This window comes from Lissotriton helveticus, chromosome 3_1 (genome assembly GCF_964261635.1).
Source record: "Lissotriton helveticus chromosome 3_1, aLisHel1.1, whole genome shotgun sequence".
Taxonomy (NCBI): domain Eukaryota; kingdom Metazoa; phylum Chordata; class Amphibia; order Caudata; family Salamandridae; genus Lissotriton; species Lissotriton helveticus.
The window spans coordinates 218923195-218943187 of record NC_136061.1 but is presented as its reverse complement, the minus strand read 5'-3'; the positions used below and the strand labels follow the sequence as shown (position 1 = coordinate 218943187).

Here is a 19993-nt window from a genome sequence, read left to right as displayed (position 1 = left end):
AAGTCAGGTAGAGGAGTTCATCATGATCCAACAAAGTTAGATCATACCATGTCTTAATTTCCCCATTAATTTTGACAATAAGTTCTGGTAAAGGATTGGTGGTGAGTTTCTCATAGTAAACAGTATCATTAAGCTGAGAGTAGACTTCATTGTTATACTGTAAAGTATCTAAAACAACAACATTTCCACCCTTATCAACACTTTACCAGAACTTATTGTCAAAATTAATGGGGAAATTAAGACATGGTATGATCTAACTTTGTTGGATCATGATGAACTCCTCTACCTGACTTTGAGTAACCCAAGGGCGCCTTGCCTATATACTCTCCCTAAGGTCCACAAATGCCGGGACAATCCGCCAGGCCGGCCCATTGTCTCCGGCATAGGTGGTCCAACAGAACGCCTATCTGAGTTTATTGACTGCTTTCTGAGACAACATGTATACAACCTTCCGTCTTTTATTGAAGACACTAAACACGTCTTGAACTTATTGGAGGATATAATCTGGGAGGATGGTATGTTATTGGTTACACTAGACGTGGTTTCTTTGTATACTATTATTGATCACAGTCTAGGTATACGTGCTTTGGACCACTTCCTAAGTCAAAGACCGGCTGAAATGTATGATCATACTCAAATGCTTTTACGAATGACTGATTTAGTGTTAAAAACAATGTTTTCCTATTTGACGGGAAGTGGTTTAGACAGCGCCTTGGGACCGCGATGGGCTCACGATTTGCTCCGTCTTTCGCCAACCTGTTCATGGGTTGGTTCGAGGCGGAGCGAATCTGGGGCCCAGCGGGAAGTGAATGGACCCAATATATACACTATTGGGGACGTTTCATTGATGATTGCCTGTTAATTTGGACAGGCACAGTTGAGTCATTGAAAGGTTTCTTTGAATACCTCAATGACAATGTATACAACCTGAAATTTACAACGTCTTATGACAAACAGAGTATTACCTTCTTGGATGTTGAGTTGTTTGTGGAGGGTGACAGGATTAAGAGTAGAATGTTCAGGAAACCGACTAGCTGCAACGCGATACTACATGCAGGAAGCGGTCATCCTAGTTGCCAGAAAAAAGCCATACCTTACGGTGAATTTGTCAGGGCTCGTCGTAACTGTGCTAACGACAATGATTTTGAGAGTAACCTGTTAGACATGTCCAATAGATTTCGACATAGAGGTTATAAGGAGGAAACAATCAGATTAGCGGTATCAAGGGTTAAGAAAATGAAACGAGAAACTACCCTGAAGAGAAAGAAGATTGAAGGTACGACAAGTGATCAGAAAGTGAGATTAATTACAAATTATGGTGTAGACAGTTGTAAACTATTTACGATTCTGAAGAAACATTGGCACCTTCTGACTATGGACAATGATTTGAGACCACATTTATTTGACAGGCCAAGCGTGACTTTCAGAAGAGGGACTACACTGAGGAACTTATTAAGTCCGAGTTACCCGAGTAGAGAGAACAAAACTGACTGGCTTAACAGTTTTAAGGGTTTTTATAAATGTGGCCGGTGTGTATCATGCAGATGGGCAAAAAAGAAGGTGCTAACTTTTGAATATAACAATTCTGGAACTTATACAATTGGAATGTTTATCAACTGCGACACTACTTTTGTGGTTTATGTGATAGTGTGCTCCTGCGGAAAGATTTATGTAGGGAGCACAATTAGAAGATTAAGAGACAGAATTGCTGAACATTATAGAGCTTTGAAAAACGGTGATACACGCTATCCGATTGCATCCCATTTGGTACAAAACGATGCAAATAGAGATCAGCATTCTTTTACTTATCATGGTATCGATCATATTAGAGCAGACCCTCGTGGGGGGAACAGACTTCTGATGTTGAGGAGACGTGAGGTTCAATGGTTGATTAAACTAAGGGCCGTTGAGAGCGGGCTTAATGTTGATCATGAATATGAATTTTATCTAGGCAACTAATCAACTTTTATGTACATTGTGATTATGAATGAAGAACTTGTGTATGCTTTATATGATACTGTTTGTCACCTTAAGGACATACACAATATCCAATGTGCACAATGTCTAACGTTTAATTATAGAAACTGTGCTTTATCTATGTAGTACTGATGCAACGAACATGTGTGCTAAATTCAATGTGCACAATGACTAATGTTGGATTATAGAAACTGTGCTGTGTTTATTCAGTATTGACTCAACCAACATTTGTGCTAAATCTGATTTAATATTTTGGCGTTATGGACAAATATCGTCTGGCTACCTGTTGATTTTGTACTGGTGAACTGTGAATTTGCGATGTTAACATTGAGCTGTGTAACCCGTGGGAATCGTGGACTACAGGGTTAACGCATTGCATATAATTTAATGGGATAAAATACTAGAATTACCGTTACTGGCATTTAGACCTCTAACTTTGATCTGGTGCAATTTGGGAACAAGCTGTCAACGACGGTATTGCGAGTCCTATCCTATTGATATTTTTTACTAATCTAACTTTAAGGAGTACAGCATAGTACTGTAATATAATGTTACTGTTAATCATTACTTGATTTATTCTGGATGGAAGAATATACTGCTCAACTTACTTAGAAACGGATTACTATGGTTACATAGACGGGTGCAACTATTACAAAATGGCGCTGCCGAAATTGCGGATTAGGACGCGATGTAAGTCACTTCCATCTAGACATTACAAGATGGCGCGTAAAATGAACTCGATCGCCAGAGTTTTTCGATCCCCGCCCCCTTTTTTTTGCGTTACAGATAATATGTTACACTTAATGGCGAGAGTGTATATGAATTTAGTATGTTATCGTTTAGGTAATTACGTGTCTTTAATCAGTACTATACTGACACCGATTAGAATTTAGGGCGTTTTATACTGTTCCAATATGGCGCCCATAGTTTAGGCATTAGCCACGTTGACATGAACAGCTATATAAACACATTACAAAATGGCGCCGACGCTAAACGCCACAGAATACGCGACCCTGAGGATGAGGCTTGGTGAGTACGGAACTGGGGGAATGGATGAGAGCCAGTATTGATGTGGACATACTTACTAATGTATGTCTTTATATTTTTAGATACGTACACGTATGAACTAACTATTTGATGGTGAAAATAAGGACTAGAGTGGAGAATCTCAAACGCGATATACTGTAGATTAGGTGAGATTACATTGTACATATGGGATATAAGGTGTCCAATATCGTCGTGTTACTTGTCAGATGGTGACTACTGATTTACTTAAACACCATATTGACGAATCTATTGAATTGTAGGTATACATGAGCTCCATTGTGGCGGAGGATAACATATAAAAACTATTACTACTAAACCTGGATCCAAGCGAATACTTGAGATATAGATGCTGATATTTGAACACTATAACCAGAAATTGCTTGGTGAGTGTTTACTACGTCTAGTAATGGATTTATGAGACTTTAATCTATAATTGAACTTTTCATGTAGTTACCATATGATATTGGATTTACTTGTAGGTTGTTGAATTTACATATTTGAATGGGAATGGACAAGTGTTACTTTCATTGATTGCGACAACAAAGAATTTTCATATTGATGGTGAGTTGGTTTAAATACTTAATTTGATGGTTTGCAATGCGTTATCCAGTTGCCCAGGTATCACATGGTGATCACATGACTCTTTTGTTGAGAAGTAATAAGTATAAACAGTTTGGATTTATGACTTGATAAGTACAGAAGCACGAATTTGGCGAATATGCGTCTTCTTTTTCAAATGGATTTAGATATTTTGTGATTAGAAACTGGTTTGATAGTACATTCCTTTTACTTTAAAAACGCTTCTCCTATAGATGTATGTTGAAGCGAGTATGGATATTTATAATATGTTACTGTATTTGGAATTGATTTTTATAATTTTTGGGTTGCAGCCCTGAAGAAGTCATTGTCTTACGGACTGACGAAACACGTGTTGGCTGCGCTTTTCAATAAATTGAACTTCTAAAGACATTTCTGGATTCTAATTTTGGATAATCATTGATGAATGAAGATAATATTCGACATAGACATTGATATATTGAGTGCTCGGAGGACTACATAAATATTGGCCTTTGGTTTCTTAAGAGATCGTGGTAACCGGTCTCAATTCTCCTCCTGAGCACCGACAATACGCATGATATTGTAAATTGACTGCTTGCCTATACTCTGCTGTGCGCTCTTGTTGACCGTTACCTATTTTTGTTGTTGTTGTTTGCAGGTTGAGAGAGCAGCCGCGTAGGTTATATTATGAATAGGGACAAGGAGGCAGAATTACTGTTTGGGAATCTAGCTGCGGGTGGCACCATAGGGAAGTCTGTGGGTCCCCCTACTGCTACGAAAAAAGAAGGCCTTAGAGCCAAATTCGCGAAATTAGAACTGTTGAAACGTACTGAACTCACCAAATGGTGGGATGCTGCCACTTTAAAACAATACTTGATTCTTAATAGGATCCCACGGGGACTTAGATCTAGTATAATACCAACCTATGAAGATTTAGAACCTGATCTATATGAAATATGGGAGAAGGAGTTAAACAACAGTTCACGTAACCTCATCCAGATCTTAATTGACAATGCAGACAGGAAGATAGCCAAACTACTTATTGAAATTAATAAAATTGAGGATGAGATTAAAGAAATGAATTTACCAGAACTTACGATCAAGAATTATACAATTCTTGATGAGAAATTAAATGATTTGCAGATGGATATTAAGAGAAGGAAAGCTCATAAACTGAAACGTGATGAGAAGGACTATAAAATGGGACGAGTGTACACATTCGCCAAGAGGTTCGATTATCTAATTAAGAAAAGTCCTCCGAATATAATTAGTGGCAGTACACCCCTGGTGAGTGATACTGATGCATCTTCGAACATATCAAGTAGTGAAAATGAAGATGTACCGGATATGGTCCCTTCCGGTAATACTAATAATTTTTTAGAGGAGGTCCAGAGACTAAGGAGAGGGAATCGGGACTCAGAATTGAGGAATCGAGAATCAACAGTAAAAAGACAAGGAGAGGTAGCAGGGGCGGTAGGAGATCCAGGCGCGAGAATAAGAACTCTAAGATCTTGGAAACAATAACGACTAATGATGTTACCACAGCATGTGACATAGAAGTGATCAATTTATCTTCTTGTGATTTATCTGACAACATGTTATCTGTTCTCAAAAAAGGTTTGGGTTTTTGTCCTGCAACTCGAATGGATTGGTGTATGGCTAAAATTGATTTGTTTAAGTTTACTAGAACTCTGAAGTTAAAGAAGTTCTTTGTTAACATGCCAGAGAAAGACAAACAATCCTCTAATAAAATATTGAGTGAATTAACTATACAGGAACTGAAAGATACTCAACTTCTTTTATCATTAACGGAGAGAGAAGATGACCCTATAACTATGTTACAACTTATGGAAGACATGGAAATTACCAGATTTCAAAGAGAAGGGAGTGGACTCAAAACCAAGTCCAAGTGGACCCCCCAATTGACACCAGGTAACACTATAGATGTGTTTTTTAAAATGGTGAGTACTGAGATTGACAGAGAAATTGACATATCACACAGGATGGGTAAGAGGGGATTACAGCATAACCTTACCTTTGGTGAAAGAGAGGCACTTCAAGAACTTATGAATAATAAATCTATTACAATACGGAGTGCTGATAAGGGTGGAAATGTTGTTGTTTTAGATACTTTACAGTATAACAATGAAGTCTACTCTCAGCTTAATGATACTGTTTACTATGAGAAACTCACCACCAATCCTTTACCAGAACTTATTGTCAAAATTAATGGGGAAATTAAGACATGGTATGATCTAACTTTGTTGGATCATGATGAACTCCTCTACCTGACTTTGAGTAACCCAAGGGCGCCTTGCCTATATACTCTCCCTAAGGTCCACAAATGCCGGGACAATCCGCCAGGCCGGCCCATTGTCTCCGGCATAGGTGGTCCAACAGAACGCCTATCTGAGTTTATTGACTGCTTTCTGAGACAACATGTATACAACCTTCCGTCTTTTATTGAAGACACTAAACACGTCTTGAACTTATTGGAGGATATAATCTGGGAGGATGGTATGTTATTGGTTACACTAGACGTGGTTTCTTTGTATACTATTATTGATCACAGTCTAGGTATACGTGCTTTGGACCACTTCCTAAGTCAAAGACCGGCTGAAATGTATGATCATACTCAAATGCTTTTACGAATGACTGATTTAGTGTTAAAAAACAATGTTTTCCTATTTGACGGGAAGTGGTTTAGACAGCGCCTTGGGACCGCGATGGGCTCACGATTTGCTCCGTCTTTCGCCAACCTGTTCATGGGTTGGTTCGAGGCGGAGCGAATCTGGGGCCCAGCGGGAAGTGAATGGACCCAATATATACACTATTGGGGACGTTTCATTGATGATTGCCTGTTAATTTGGACAGGCACAGTTGAGTCATTGAAAGGTTTCTTTGAATACCTCAATGACAATGTATACAACCTGAAATTTACAACGTCTTATGACAAACAGAGTATTACCTTCTTGGATGTTGAGTTGTTTGTGGAGGGTGACAGGATTAAGAGTAGAATGTTCAGGAAACCGACTAGCTGCAACGCGATACTACATGCAGGAAGCGGTCATCCTAGTTGCCAGAAAAAAGCCATACCTTACGGTGAATTTGTCAGGGCTCGTCGTAACTGTGCTAACGACAATGATTTTGAGAGTAACCTGTTAGACATGTCCAATAGATTTCGACATAGAGGTTATAAGGAGGAAACAATCAGATTAGCGGTATCAAGGGTTAAGAAAATGAAACGAGAAACTACCCTGAAGAGAAAGAAGATTGAAGGTACGACAAGTGATCAGAAAGTGAGATTAATTACAAATTATGGTGTAGACAGTTGTAAACTATTTACGATTCTGAAGAAACATTGGCACCTTCTGACTATGGACAATGATTTGAGACCACATTTATTTGACAGGCCAAGCGTGACTTTCAGAAGAGGGACTACACTGAGGAACTTATTAAGTCCGAGTTACCCGAGTAGAGAGAACAAAACTGACTGGCTTAACAGTTTTAAGGGTTTTTATAAATGTGGCCGGTGTGTATCATGCAGATGGGCAAAAAAGAAGGTGCTAACTTTTGAATATAACAATTCTGGAACTTATACAATTGGAATGTTTATCAACTGCGACACTACTTTTGTGGTTTATGTGATAGTGTGCTCCTGCGGAAAGATTTATGTAGGGAGCACAATTAGAAGATTAAGAGACAGAATTGCTGAACATTATAGAGCTTTGAAAAACGGTGATACACGCTATCCGATTGCATCCCATTTGGTACAAAACGATGCAAATAGAGATCAGCATTCTTTTACTTATCATGGTATCGATCATATTAGAGCAGACCCTCGTGGGGGGAACAGACTTCTGATGTTGAGGAGACGTGAGGTTCAATGGTTGATTAAACTAAGGGCCGTTGAGAGCGGGCTTAATGTTGATCATGAATATGAATTTTATCTAGGCAACTAATCAACTTTTATGTACATTGTGATTATGAATGAAGAACTTGTGTATGCTTTATATGATACTGTTTGTCACCTTAAGGACATACACAATATCCAATGTGCACAATGTCTAACGTTTAATTATAGAAACTGTGCTTTATCTATGTAGTACTGATGCAACGAACATGTGTGCTAAATTCAATGTGCACAATGACTAATGTTGGATTATAGAAACTGTGCTGTGTTTATTCAGTATTGACTCAACCAACATTTGTGCTAAATCTGATTTAATATTTTGGCGTTATGGACAAATATCGTCTGGCTACCTGTTGATTTTGTACTGGTGAACTGTGAATTTGCGATGTTAACATTGAGCTGTGTAACCCGTGGGAATCGTGGACTACAGGGTTAACGCATTGCATATAATTTAATGGGATAAAATACTAGAATTACCGTTACTGGCATTTAGACCTCTAACTTTGATCTGGTGCAATTTGGGAACAAGCTGTCAACGACGGTATTGCGAGTCCTATCCTATTGATATTTTTTACTAATCTAACTTTAAGGAGTACAGCATAGTACTGTAATATAATGTTACTGTTAATCATTACTTGATTTATTCTGGATGGAAGAATATACTGCTCAACTTACTTAGAAACGGATTACTATGGTTACATAGACGGGTGCAACTATTACAAAATGGCGCTGCCGAAATTGCGGATTAGGACGCGATGTAAGTCACTTCCATCTAGACATTACAAGATGGCGCGTAAAATGAACTCGATCGCCAGAGTTTTTCGATCCCCGCCCCCCTTTTTTTTGCGTTACAGATAATATGTTACACTTAATGGCGAGAGTGTATATGAATTTAGTATGTTATCGTTTAGGTAATTACGTGTCTTTAATCAGTACTATACTGACACCGATTAGAATTTAGGGCGTTTTATACTGTTCCAATATGGCGCCCATAGTTTAGGCATTAGCCACGTTGACATGAACAGCTATATAAACACATTACAAAATGGCGCCGACGCTAAACGCCACAGAATACGCGACCCTGAGGATGAGGCTTGGTGAGTACGGAACTGGGGGAATGGATGAGAGCCAGTATTGATGTGGACATACTTACTAATGTATGTCTTTATATTTTTAGATACGTACACGTATGAACTAACAATTTGATGGTGAAAATAAGGACTAGAGTGGAGAATCTCAAACGCGATATACTGTAGATTAGGTGAGATTACATTGTACATATGGGATATAAGGTGTCCAATATCGTCGTGTTACTTGTCAGATGGTGACTACTGATTTACTTAAACACCATATTGACGAATCTATTGAATTGTAGGTATACATGAGCTCCATTGTGGCGGAGGATAACATATAAAAACTATTACTACTAAACCTGGATCCAAGCGAATACTTGAGATATAGATGCTGATATTTGAACACTATAACCAGAAATTGCTTGGTGAGTGTTTACTACGTCTAGTAATGGATTTATGAGACTTTAATCTATAATTGAACTTTTCATGTAGTTACCATATGATATTGGATTTACTTGTAGGTTGTTGAATTTACATATTTGAATGGGAATGGACAAGTGTTACTTTCATTGATTGCGACAACAAAGAATTTTCATATTGATGGTGAGTTGGTTTAAATACTTAATTTGATGGTTTGCAATGCGTTATCCAGTTGCCCAGGTATCACATGGTGATCACATGACTCTTTTGTTGAGAAGTAATAAGTATAAACAGTTTGGATTTATGACTTGATAAGTACAGAAGCACGAATTTGGCGAATATGCGTCTTCTTTTTCAAATGGATTTAGATATTTTGTGATTAGAAACTGGTTTGATAGTACATTCCTTTTACTTTAAAAACGCTTCTCCTATAGATGTATGTTGAAGCGAGTATGGATATTTATAATATGTTACTGTATTTGGAATTGATTTTTATAATTTTTGGGTTGCAGCCCTGAAGAAGTCATTGTCTTACGGACTGACGAAACACGTGTTGGCTGCGCTTTTCAATAAATTGAACTTCTAAAGACATTTCTGGATTCTAATTTTGGATAATCATTGATGAATGAAGATAATATTCGACATAGACATTGATATATTGAGTGCTCGGAGGACTACATAAATATTAGCCACAGACAGATGGTGTTTCACTAGAGATCTGGTGTTCAGATTTAAAAAACGTAGACCAGATCCCAAGCTACCAGGCAACGGAGAGAGACCAGGAGGAGCTCGTGGGGCGGGAGAAGTGGCGAGCTCGCGAATACCTACAGGCTGGTCCAATGACCATCTGTTGCAAGCACACTTGCATGTGCAAGTGTGCATGTATCCTGGAAATCAGTACAGAGCATGTGTAGTAAAACCTGGATATTTTGCATGAATAGACATAATAGGAGTGTTGAACCTCCAACGAGAAAGTAGGAATAGGGGAAAGGGATTAGATCTCAGGACAGAGTGCAAGTGCATAAACAATGTAACAGTAAGAAACTAGGTCAATGACAAAAATGATCCGATCAGACATATGGCAGGAAAGGGTTAAGTTGTAGGACTGAATTTCTGGTGCGGACAATATCATTCAGTCAGATTGGATTTTAGCGAAAGAGGGTATGGCTTAAGACGGGCTGACTAGTATCAACTCAGAAAGTGTACTTGTTTGTAAAGCAGACCCTTGTGCATTGGGAACAATTTAAATATAATAAAATCATTTGCAACATAGGTTTTACAATTAACACTTGTCTCTATGCTAAACTAAAAGAATATTTAACCTGAAGGGGAAACAACCTCTAAATCATGTCATTAAGCTACGTTTGCAATATTTCTAGGAAAAGCATAATTCCTACATTGTAGAAGTCAAAATTGCTTTAGTCTGCTGCGTTAGTCATAAGACACTAAAACATGGTAAGACAAATCAAAGAGTATGTGAATGATCAAACACTATGCGAGAGACGAAGAGCGGGAGATTTGTAAGATAACGGGAGAACGTGGTAGCACATTGAAGATAACGTTGGACACCAACAAAGGCAGAAAGACATTTGGAGGCTGATTGAATGGAAACTTAAGGTATTAACCACAGAACCTGAATACATACTGATAAATGTATAGTTAGCATGTCAGATGTACCTCTGATCCTGTGTTGCTTCTCTTCTTGCAGGTTGTACCTAAGGCTGGTGCTCGGAAACGTGAATGTAACACTCCTCAGCAAACAAGCAAAGTAAGGCTCACCTTCCTGCCCACCGTTCACCAATTGGTGTTGCACACTGATTGTTGGTCTCTTGTGGTGGTGGTGGTAGTGATTGTGGAAAGAGGGTGTTTGGTACATGGTATTACAGTGCTCATCGGCACACACACAATGCACTAAAATCAATCCCTTTACTCATAGTACAGTAGGAGTTACTCACTGGCACAACATTTCTACCCAGTCTTGTTAAGCTCAGCCACATGATGCATTATTTGTTTTTAGACAATCATAGGGGTACCCCGCCACATAGTGTTCCCTAGTGTATGTAGGTGTTGAGGGTACAGGATGATTTTGCAACAAGGCCTCGTTCTGCTCCTCTGTTTGTTCTTTCTACATGTCTTCCTTCTTCCTGCACTTATCTTAGTCTTTGAGGACTTCTGTCGCTTCTTTCTGCATTTCTTTTGTTTCTTCCTATGTGTTTTTCTTCTTTCTTCACATGTCGTACCTCTGTAGGCATTGGTAGAAACTAGCATTTAAAAAACCTTAGAAATTCACTGAAAAAACCATATGTTTCTGGCACGTTATAGTTCGGAATTAGCATTTGAAAAACCTTAGAAATTCACTGAAAAAACATAGATTTCACGGGCGTTATAGTTAGCTGGACATTACACTCCTACAAAACCAATGAAATTCTTCCATCGACCTTGAGATATACATATATAAGACATAGTTCATTTTCAGAAAAACGCACATTCACTGGATGATGTCATCAGTAATGTCATTTGAGATGTCATCAGTGATGTCATGAGTGATGTCACTGACCATGTCATGAGTGATGTAATATGTGACATCATCAGCAGTGCATTGAGGGCGCACGAGTTCTAGTTAGCTGTACTAACCATAACGGGTGAATTTCACTGGTTTTTTACGAGTGAAATGTCCAGCTAACTATAACACAGTGAATTTCTAAGGTTTTTCACATGTTAATTCCTAACTAGAACATGCCTGAAACCTATGGTTTGATTCTGTGAATAAATATAGGTAGATAGATATAGATAGATAGATAGAAAGATAGATAGATAGAGAGAGAGATATGTCTAGGCTCTATTTGAATATGTTTGATGCGTGTGATTAGTACGTATTTTTGTTTTTCAAAAGCAAACTCTCAAAGAAGGAATTTATGTTTTTGAAAAATCAAAAATGAATGGCCCTTACGCTGATGAAGATTTCTCCCTCTGCATAGAGTAATTTTTAAATTGATTTCCATGGGCCACAGGCAGGAAAATCAAGGCATGGTGTCCCTGGGTCAGGGCTGTCATCCCTGTGGTCTGATGCTGGGAGATGGCCGTCAGAAGCCCAGCAGTTCCCTATACCTCTAAATGGAGCGTGGGAACCACAAGGTTGGCAGGAGTGTACCCTTTGTTTTGGTGGCACCCTACATCGGCCACACTCCAAATAACCCCTACATGGTGTGTTTATAGCAAACTATCACTATCTGGACCAGATTCATTTTTTATTTTTATCTGCAATTTGGCAAATGTATTCCTCTTACAGAGAAGTAGTTACTCATCTTTTCCTTGTAGATTATTGCATGATGAAACTAGGAAACATATGTGGAGCAGTGCCAGCATACCAGTGACGTTTATTTCGTACACTCAGATCTCAGCTGAATAATATACAGCCTGTATCTGTTATTTTCCTAAAGACATGAGGTTTAAAGTTCACGAGTTTTACAGCACCAGTTGTTCTGCTTTTGTTACTTTAGCATGTAATGTAATAGAGGCCTAGAGCATACTGGATTCCATTTGCAAGATTGTTGAATGTGCATTCCAGGCCTTCACGGCTGCAACAGATAAATGGCAACAAAATTGCAATTCTAGTTGCAGGACGCACAGAATAAGTAGATGGGTGGATCATCCGTGTAGCTGCCTATGCCATGTAAAGTAAGCAGGGGCGTAGCTAGAGCTTGTGGCGCCCGGGGCTATCCCTCAGATTGCCGCCCCTGGGGATGGGGGGGAGGGGGGGGGGGGGGGTGCTGGGGAAAAAGGACGCCGAGCACTTGAAAGAGGTCAGAGAGACACGTAGTATTGCCTCTAATAGTTACCTCGATCATGCAAGTTACATGCACATACATGACACGGTCCAAGGCTACACAGTTGACTGGCAGTACTAAAGAGAACACACAGGCTGCATGGTCTATCTAGGGACTCAGAAAAACTGCATGTGACATCCATCAGAGAGCTGCATGAACAATTACCTGGTAATCCCCTCAGCACAATGCAAACATGCACATACATGACACTGTTCAGGGATCCATCATCTACAGCTGACATTAAATGACCATACATCATGGTCCCCCCATTAAAGCAGTGGAGACCTGCACAAACGTTCTCTAGGGACCCAAAACCAACTTAACAGTGTCGAAGCCAGTGATTCAAAAACAGCAAATTAATTATTCACAGGGAATGACTCACTGTGTGCCCTTAGAACTAAACGCAGCACAGAGGGGTCAGTCAGCTCCACCTTGCCAACACAGACCGAATACAAAGCCCACTCTGGTGGCCCAAAGGCAACAACCAGGGGTCACGACCTGTCATTACTTATTTTCAAATCCTACTGTTTAACAAGCCAACTGTAATGGCTATCATACTGGCTAGCCAGACATCACTTGCACAAAATAGCATACACTCCCCATATGCTCGAACACTGTACACTACACACAATATTATACCCCCCTGTGTGCACCCCAAATCGGGCTCTGATACTATTAAAAGTCACCCTCATATACTGGAAACTGACCCTTAAATATACAGCAAAGACAACTCCATATGCACCAAACATTCCACTTCTAGGCCTCTCCACCTCAAAGGGCTCACTGACGTCACAGCGCTTACACATATGGGAACAGGCCGGAGTGTCCACAATTGGGACATTGTTTGGGGATGGCACGCTGTTAAACCACATGGATTTTATAAATGCACAAGACCTACCGGACTCCCTATTTCTTACACATGCAAGCATAATGTGGTATGTAAACCTACATTGGGCCCCAGACAGTGTCAAACCTACCACACATGAATTCATATATGCAGTACACTTAATGGGTAACAGCGAATTCCTGACACGGTGGCTATACCGTGGACTGAGGAACCATCTAGCAGTACCCCTGACTCAACTACAAGCCAAGTGAGGACAAGATATTGGGAGGGACCTGCAAGACAAGGAATGGGAAACTGTAATAGAATTCCCAAAGAAGGTCTCATGCACCTCCAGATTCAAGCTTATACAATTTATGATCTTGCACAGAGCCTACCTTACACTACATACACTATGTATCCAGAAGCGTTGTCAGCATGCCCCAGATGCCGTACACTAGACACAAAACTAATACACATGCTGTGGTCTTGCCCTACCCTGTAAACTGATTGGCCACAAGTAACAGAGGTTATAAGCGATACAATAGGGAGCCCTATCTGATGCTCAGCGGAGAATTGTTTGTTGGGCCTGCATCCCCGTGCCAAAAATTGCACGGCAGAGACTAAATTTATAGACCGGACCCTTCTTCTCACGAAACGCCAAATAACGAAACGATGGAAGTTCACATCCCCCCAACTATCTCAACCTGGCAAGAAGATGTTATTCAGAGACGGGGTACCTACCGGTTGAACTTAAGGAGGCGCGTGTAAGACCCCTATTGAAAAAACCTGGGTCGGACCCTGCGGTGTTAAAGAATTACAGACCTATTTCCCAGCTGCCTTTTCTCTCAAAAATTCTTGAGCAGCATGTGTTAAAATCCCTGTCCCTCTATTTGGAATCCCATCATCTACTCCATGAGCGACAGGCAGGTTTCCGAGCTCATCACAGCACCGAGTTGGTGATGCTCTCGGTGCTGGATGAACTAAGAGGCATGGCTGACTGCAAGAAACCGAGCGCCCTGATTTTGTTGGACCTATCAGCGGCGTTCGATACTGTCAGCCATGCCTTGCTTTTGGAAAGACTGAAGGATTTTGGGATTAAGGGCTTGGCCTTTCAATGGTTGCAATCATTCCTTACAGGAAGGACCCAAAAGATACAACTGGGGGACGATACATCTGAGATGGGGATCTTATAGTGCGGGGTACCACAGGGGTCTGCCCTGTCCCCGCTTCTATTTAATCTTTACTTGCAACCGTTGATTGCTTCTTTGGCCACCATGGGCTGTAAAGTCTTTAACTACGCGGACGACACGCAATTGCTGTTAAGTGTCGATGACACTACGGCTGCACAACTCCAAGCTCAGAACATCTTGCGGTTCACAGTGCAATGGATGACGGATAACCTGCTAAAAATTAATCCAGACAAGACTGAGGTATTACTGATTTCATCCACTACCTCACCTTGGTGTGATCTCTATTGGCCCACGGAGTTAGGCCCTGCTCCAAAACCAAGCCCGTTTGTAAAGAGCTTGGGGATCAAGCTGGATGGTGACCTGTCAATGGCCCCTCAGATCTCTTCGGTCGTGGGAAGCTGTACAAACATCATTCGGCAATTGCGGAAACTAACTCCTGTCCTCTCACAATCCATGATGCGATCAATAGTAGCAGCCACCATCATCTCCAGAATTGATTATGGTAATGCCCTCTACCTTGGCTTACCTAAAACTCTGACCAGTAGGCTTCAGGTCATAATGAATGACGCTGCTCGGTTGATCTTCAGACTCCCGAGGAGATCTAAAGCCACTCCCCTACTACAATGTTTGCATTGGCTCCCCATTAAAGAAAGAGTGGAATTCAAGAACTTATGTACGGCCCATAGGGCAATCTATGGCAAGGCTCCAGCCTACATTAAAGATCGTTTGCAGCTGTATTGCCCTATGAGAACACTCCGATCCTCAGACTCCCAGCTACTGGTCTGGACTCGCTACAGGTTAGTGACTAAGGAAGGGAGAGCCTTTTCAGTGTTAGTTCCCCAGTTATGGAACAGGCTGCCTGGGGTGCTGCGTGGGGAAGGGAATCTATTACGATTTAGAAAGAGCCTAAAACACTACTGTTCAGTAAAAGCATGAGCACAGTATAATCTAGCTACGGCCTCAGCTTCCACCTTGCCAAGTTATTGTCTGTTACCATCTTTCCAAGCGCTTAGAGACCTGCAGGTGATTAGGCGCGATATAAAACCACAATAACAATAACAATAACAATTCAGTGGGGAGGGCCGGAGAGCGGAGTACTTCGCAGGGAGGAATATAGAGGTCTGTGGAAGAAACCAATTGCAATGGACTGGGACACCCTCATTGCAGCTTTCATAACCGTGGAACTACTAACCTCTTGACCATATGCCCTTTTACCTCTAACTTCACTGAACAGTACACTAAGCTCCTAGCATTACAAACCAAATCAGCAAAAGTGAAAAATTCAAACGCCACTTAAAAGACATGAACAAGGCCACTGTTAATACTCACACTCCACAGAAACTTTTCTCCTCACAACTCACGAGAGCGCGTAGTGGTGAAGTGTGTGAGTTACTGTCCTAACCCTGATCTCTACGTCCAATAAAGGTAGGGACCAGTAGTCCCAGGGACCAGTAGTTCCAAAACAAGTCCATGCAACCAATGGCACAGGTAGCCCTAGTCCCTACTTCCAATAGAAAGCATAACCCTACTCTAAGTCCCACACCTAGTCCAGCAACCAATCACACCAGAATCCCTAATCGCTATTTCCAATTAAAGGTCTAACCCCAGCCCTAGTCCCACCCTACACCCAATAACATAGGAAGCCCCTAGTTTCCAACTTTCTTGCAATGAACTGATGTAGTGTAATAAGCAATCCTACTATTTCTTTATAAGCTCATCACAGTGACATTTAAGACACAAATAGTTTGGAAGAAGGAGCTGAACCCGTCATTCTCGCTCTCATTGTCGTCGTAGCCTTGGTCACTGACCTTCGTTTTGTACTATCTGCCAGCACAATTGAAGAGTCAGAGCGGTAAAGTCATGTACTCACAGAAGTGATGTCACAACTATTCTATAATAAGGACGTAATGACAGTTACTTTTAAAGTTGTCATAGGTGTCTAAGCATTGCATATTTCTCTATGAATGTGTGAGAGGCACACACAATCAGAACTACGGTGTGTTAGGATGAAGCTTTAGAAGCAATTAAAGCCCCGTCTGCTTCGTTCTGGAAGTAAAGATTCTATTTCATAATAAAAGCCTAAAAACGTATTTTCATAAAGCAAAGGCCAAGACCATCCGTATTGAGCAATATACCCAATAATTCTACAGAGACTATATGAATTCATTAACTGTGTCCATATTCCTTTACGTTGGGGATAATTACTTTAGTATCTTGAAAATGAAAAATAGATTTTTTAGGAACTGTCAAATTGGCAGTTAAGCGTTTCTAAGCAAACAGGGTAGGCTTTTTATAGGCAAAGCAAATTAAAGTTTAAAATAGGAGTCCACTAAGTAGAAGTATTTTTTTCACTTTCTACAAACAAGGTAGAAAGATCTTAGAGCTGCTCGGACACAGGGGAGACTGTTAGTGGACAGCTTTCAGAGGTCATCAAGAGATTCAAAGCAATAGAGCAGAGATGAAGACACTGGGGGGAGCTGGTCGGGGTGGGGTTCCTTCTTCATTGTATTACTTAGAATAAAGGGAAATGTAAGATACGGCTCCATAAAAGAATGAAGGAAACAGTGGTGAAGAAATTGCGTGGGCAAAGCATGGGATTGTAAGTAATTGAAGTAAGGTTGTGGAAGGCGCAGGAGGGACGTACATACCTAGTAATGGAGACATGAGCCCATTCTTGGCCCAAGTCACTGCATATACACAAGGGTGTCCCCAAACAGTCTGCTTATGTGTCAAACCCTAGGACCAAGCACGACTCTTTGAGTGACAATGATGACTGTCACTACCGTTACACCCAGATAAAACGTGAGATAGAGAAATTACAACCTTTGAAGCTTCCACTTCCAGTCCATAGTGAGGTAGCCCCGGTGGCCACCTTGCTGATATCGGCCATGACGGCCCTTGACCCTCGGCCCAGGAAGTACCTATGACTGCAATGGATGTTTCTGTAAATCTGTGACTCAAGTCTTCCAGAGCCAGTGAATAAGCGACTGAAATGTACATTTTCACAGTTCTGGGAGGGATAAATGTGTGCTAAAATCAAATACAAATTATCACAATGGTTAGCATCATGCTCCTGGACAGATGTCTCATCCTCTCATCGTAGAAGACGAGCAAGTCTAACATATTTCCCAGTGGAACCAGGTTCTGCAGGACAGGAGCAGGAGTTTTTCCACTCTCATCCTGCCTGTGGAATACTGACCGCATGTTTGTAACAAAACCTGAGATTCCTGAAACCCAGCAACTCTGAGAACTCAAACCTGGGTGGGATCCAGGTACCGGAGACAGCAACTCCCTCAGGCAATAATGAGTCAATACAAAACTTTTTTATGAGACAAGTGATTTGACTAAATATCTGCCAGTCTCACATTGAAGTCTCTGCTGGGCAGGAGTTACTTGCTTCATTAGAGCACATACCATTGAAAAGCGCCCATAGAGGCAAGTGGTAGAGACCAGTCCTCCCAGCCCATGATTCCAACTCCCAGACTGCCCCTCATCGGCAGCTATGGCCGTACTCTACAGCTTCTGATTGTGTGTGCCTCTCACACATTCATATAGAAATATGCAATGCTTAGACACCTATGACAACTTTAAAAGTAACTGTCATTACGTCCTTATTATGGAATAGTTGTGACATCACTTCTTATGTGAGTACATGACTTTACCGCTCTGACTCTTCAATTGTGCTGGCAGATAGTACAAAACGAAGGTCAGTGACCACTGCTACGACGACAATGAGAGTGAGAATGACGGGTTCAGCTCCTTCTTCCAAACTATTTGTGTCTAAAATGTCACTGTGATGAGCTTATAAAGAAATAGTAGGATTGCTTATTACACTACATCAGTTCATTGCAAGAAAGTTAGAAACTACGGACTTCCTATGTTATTGGGTGTTGGGACTAGGGCTGGGGTTAGACCTTTAATTGGAAATAGCGATTAGGGATTCTGGTGTGATTGGTTGCTGGACTAGGTGTGGGACTTAGAGTAGGGTTATGCTTTCTATTGGAAGTAGGGACTAGGGCTATCTGTGCCATTGGTTGCATGGACTTGTTTTGGGACTACTGGTCCCTGGCACTACTGGTCCCTACCTTTATTGGACGTAGAGATCAGGGTTAGGACAGTAACTCACACGCTTCACCACTATGCGCTCTCATGAGTTGTGAGGAGTAAATTCTGGCCTGGGGCAGTGGCAGTGCTGCTGGGCGATTTGCTGGCTGGCGGTTGCTGCAGCAGAAGTGAACGAACCAGCCCCTGCCTGCCATAGAGATCCTGGAGTGAGAAAAGAGGAGAGTTAATTGCTAAACTTTTTCAGACTGTGTTTACAATACCTTTTTTGAAAGAGAAAAAAACCCTTCATGTTATTTATTATGAATTTGCTAGGTGATTGTACTATATATTTAAAACTAATAAACTGTGAAACTCCCTCCCATCTCCCCCCCTCCACTGGTGAACCCTTGTGTTTCTGTGGAGTGTGAGTATTAACAGTGGCCTTGTTCATGTCTTTTAAGTGGTGTTTACATTTTTCACTTTTGCTGATTTAGTTTGTAATGCTAGGAGCTTAGTGTACTGTTCAGTGAAGTTAGAGGTAAAGGGGCATATGTTCAAGAGGTTGGTAGTTCCACGGTTTTGAAAGCTGCAATTAGGGTGTCCCAGTCCATTGCAATTGGTTTCTTCCACAGACCTCTATATTCCTCCCTGCGGAGTACTCCGCTCTCCGCCCCTCCCCACTGAATAACATCTTCTTGCCAGGTTGAGATAGTTGGGGGGATGTGAACTTCCATCGTTTCGTTATTTGACGTTTCGTGAGAAGAAGGGTCCGATCTATACATTTAGTCTGGGCCGTGCAATTTTTGGCACGGGGATGCAGGCCCAACAAACAATTCTCCGCTGAGCATCAGATAGGGCTCCCTATTGTATCGCTTATAACCTCTGTTACTTGTGGCCAATCGGTTTACAGGGTAGGGCAAGACCACAGCGTGTGTATTAGTTTTGTGTCTAGTGTACGGCATCTGGGGCATGCTGACAACGCTTCTGGATACATAGTGTATGTGGTGTAAGGTAGGCTCTGTGCAAGATCATAAATTGTATAAGCTTGAATCTGGAGGTGCATGAGACCTTCTTTGGGAATTCTATTACAGTTTCCCATTCCTTGTCTTGCAGGTCCC

General features: G+C 41.1%; 1 protein-coding gene across 1 annotated transcript in view; it reads left to right on the top strand.

The window, feature by feature from the left end:
- Nucleotides 1-19993, top strand: part of TMEM120A (transmembrane protein 120A) — a 256419-nt gene that overhangs the window by 123487 nt on the left and 112939 nt on the right. The window contains exon 4 of the mRNA XM_078679633.1: nucleotides 10697-10756. Within this exon, the coding sequence (XP_078535759.1) occupies nucleotides 10697-10756 (60 nt within the window). The remainder of the gene's footprint in view (nucleotides 1-10696; nucleotides 10757-19993) is intronic.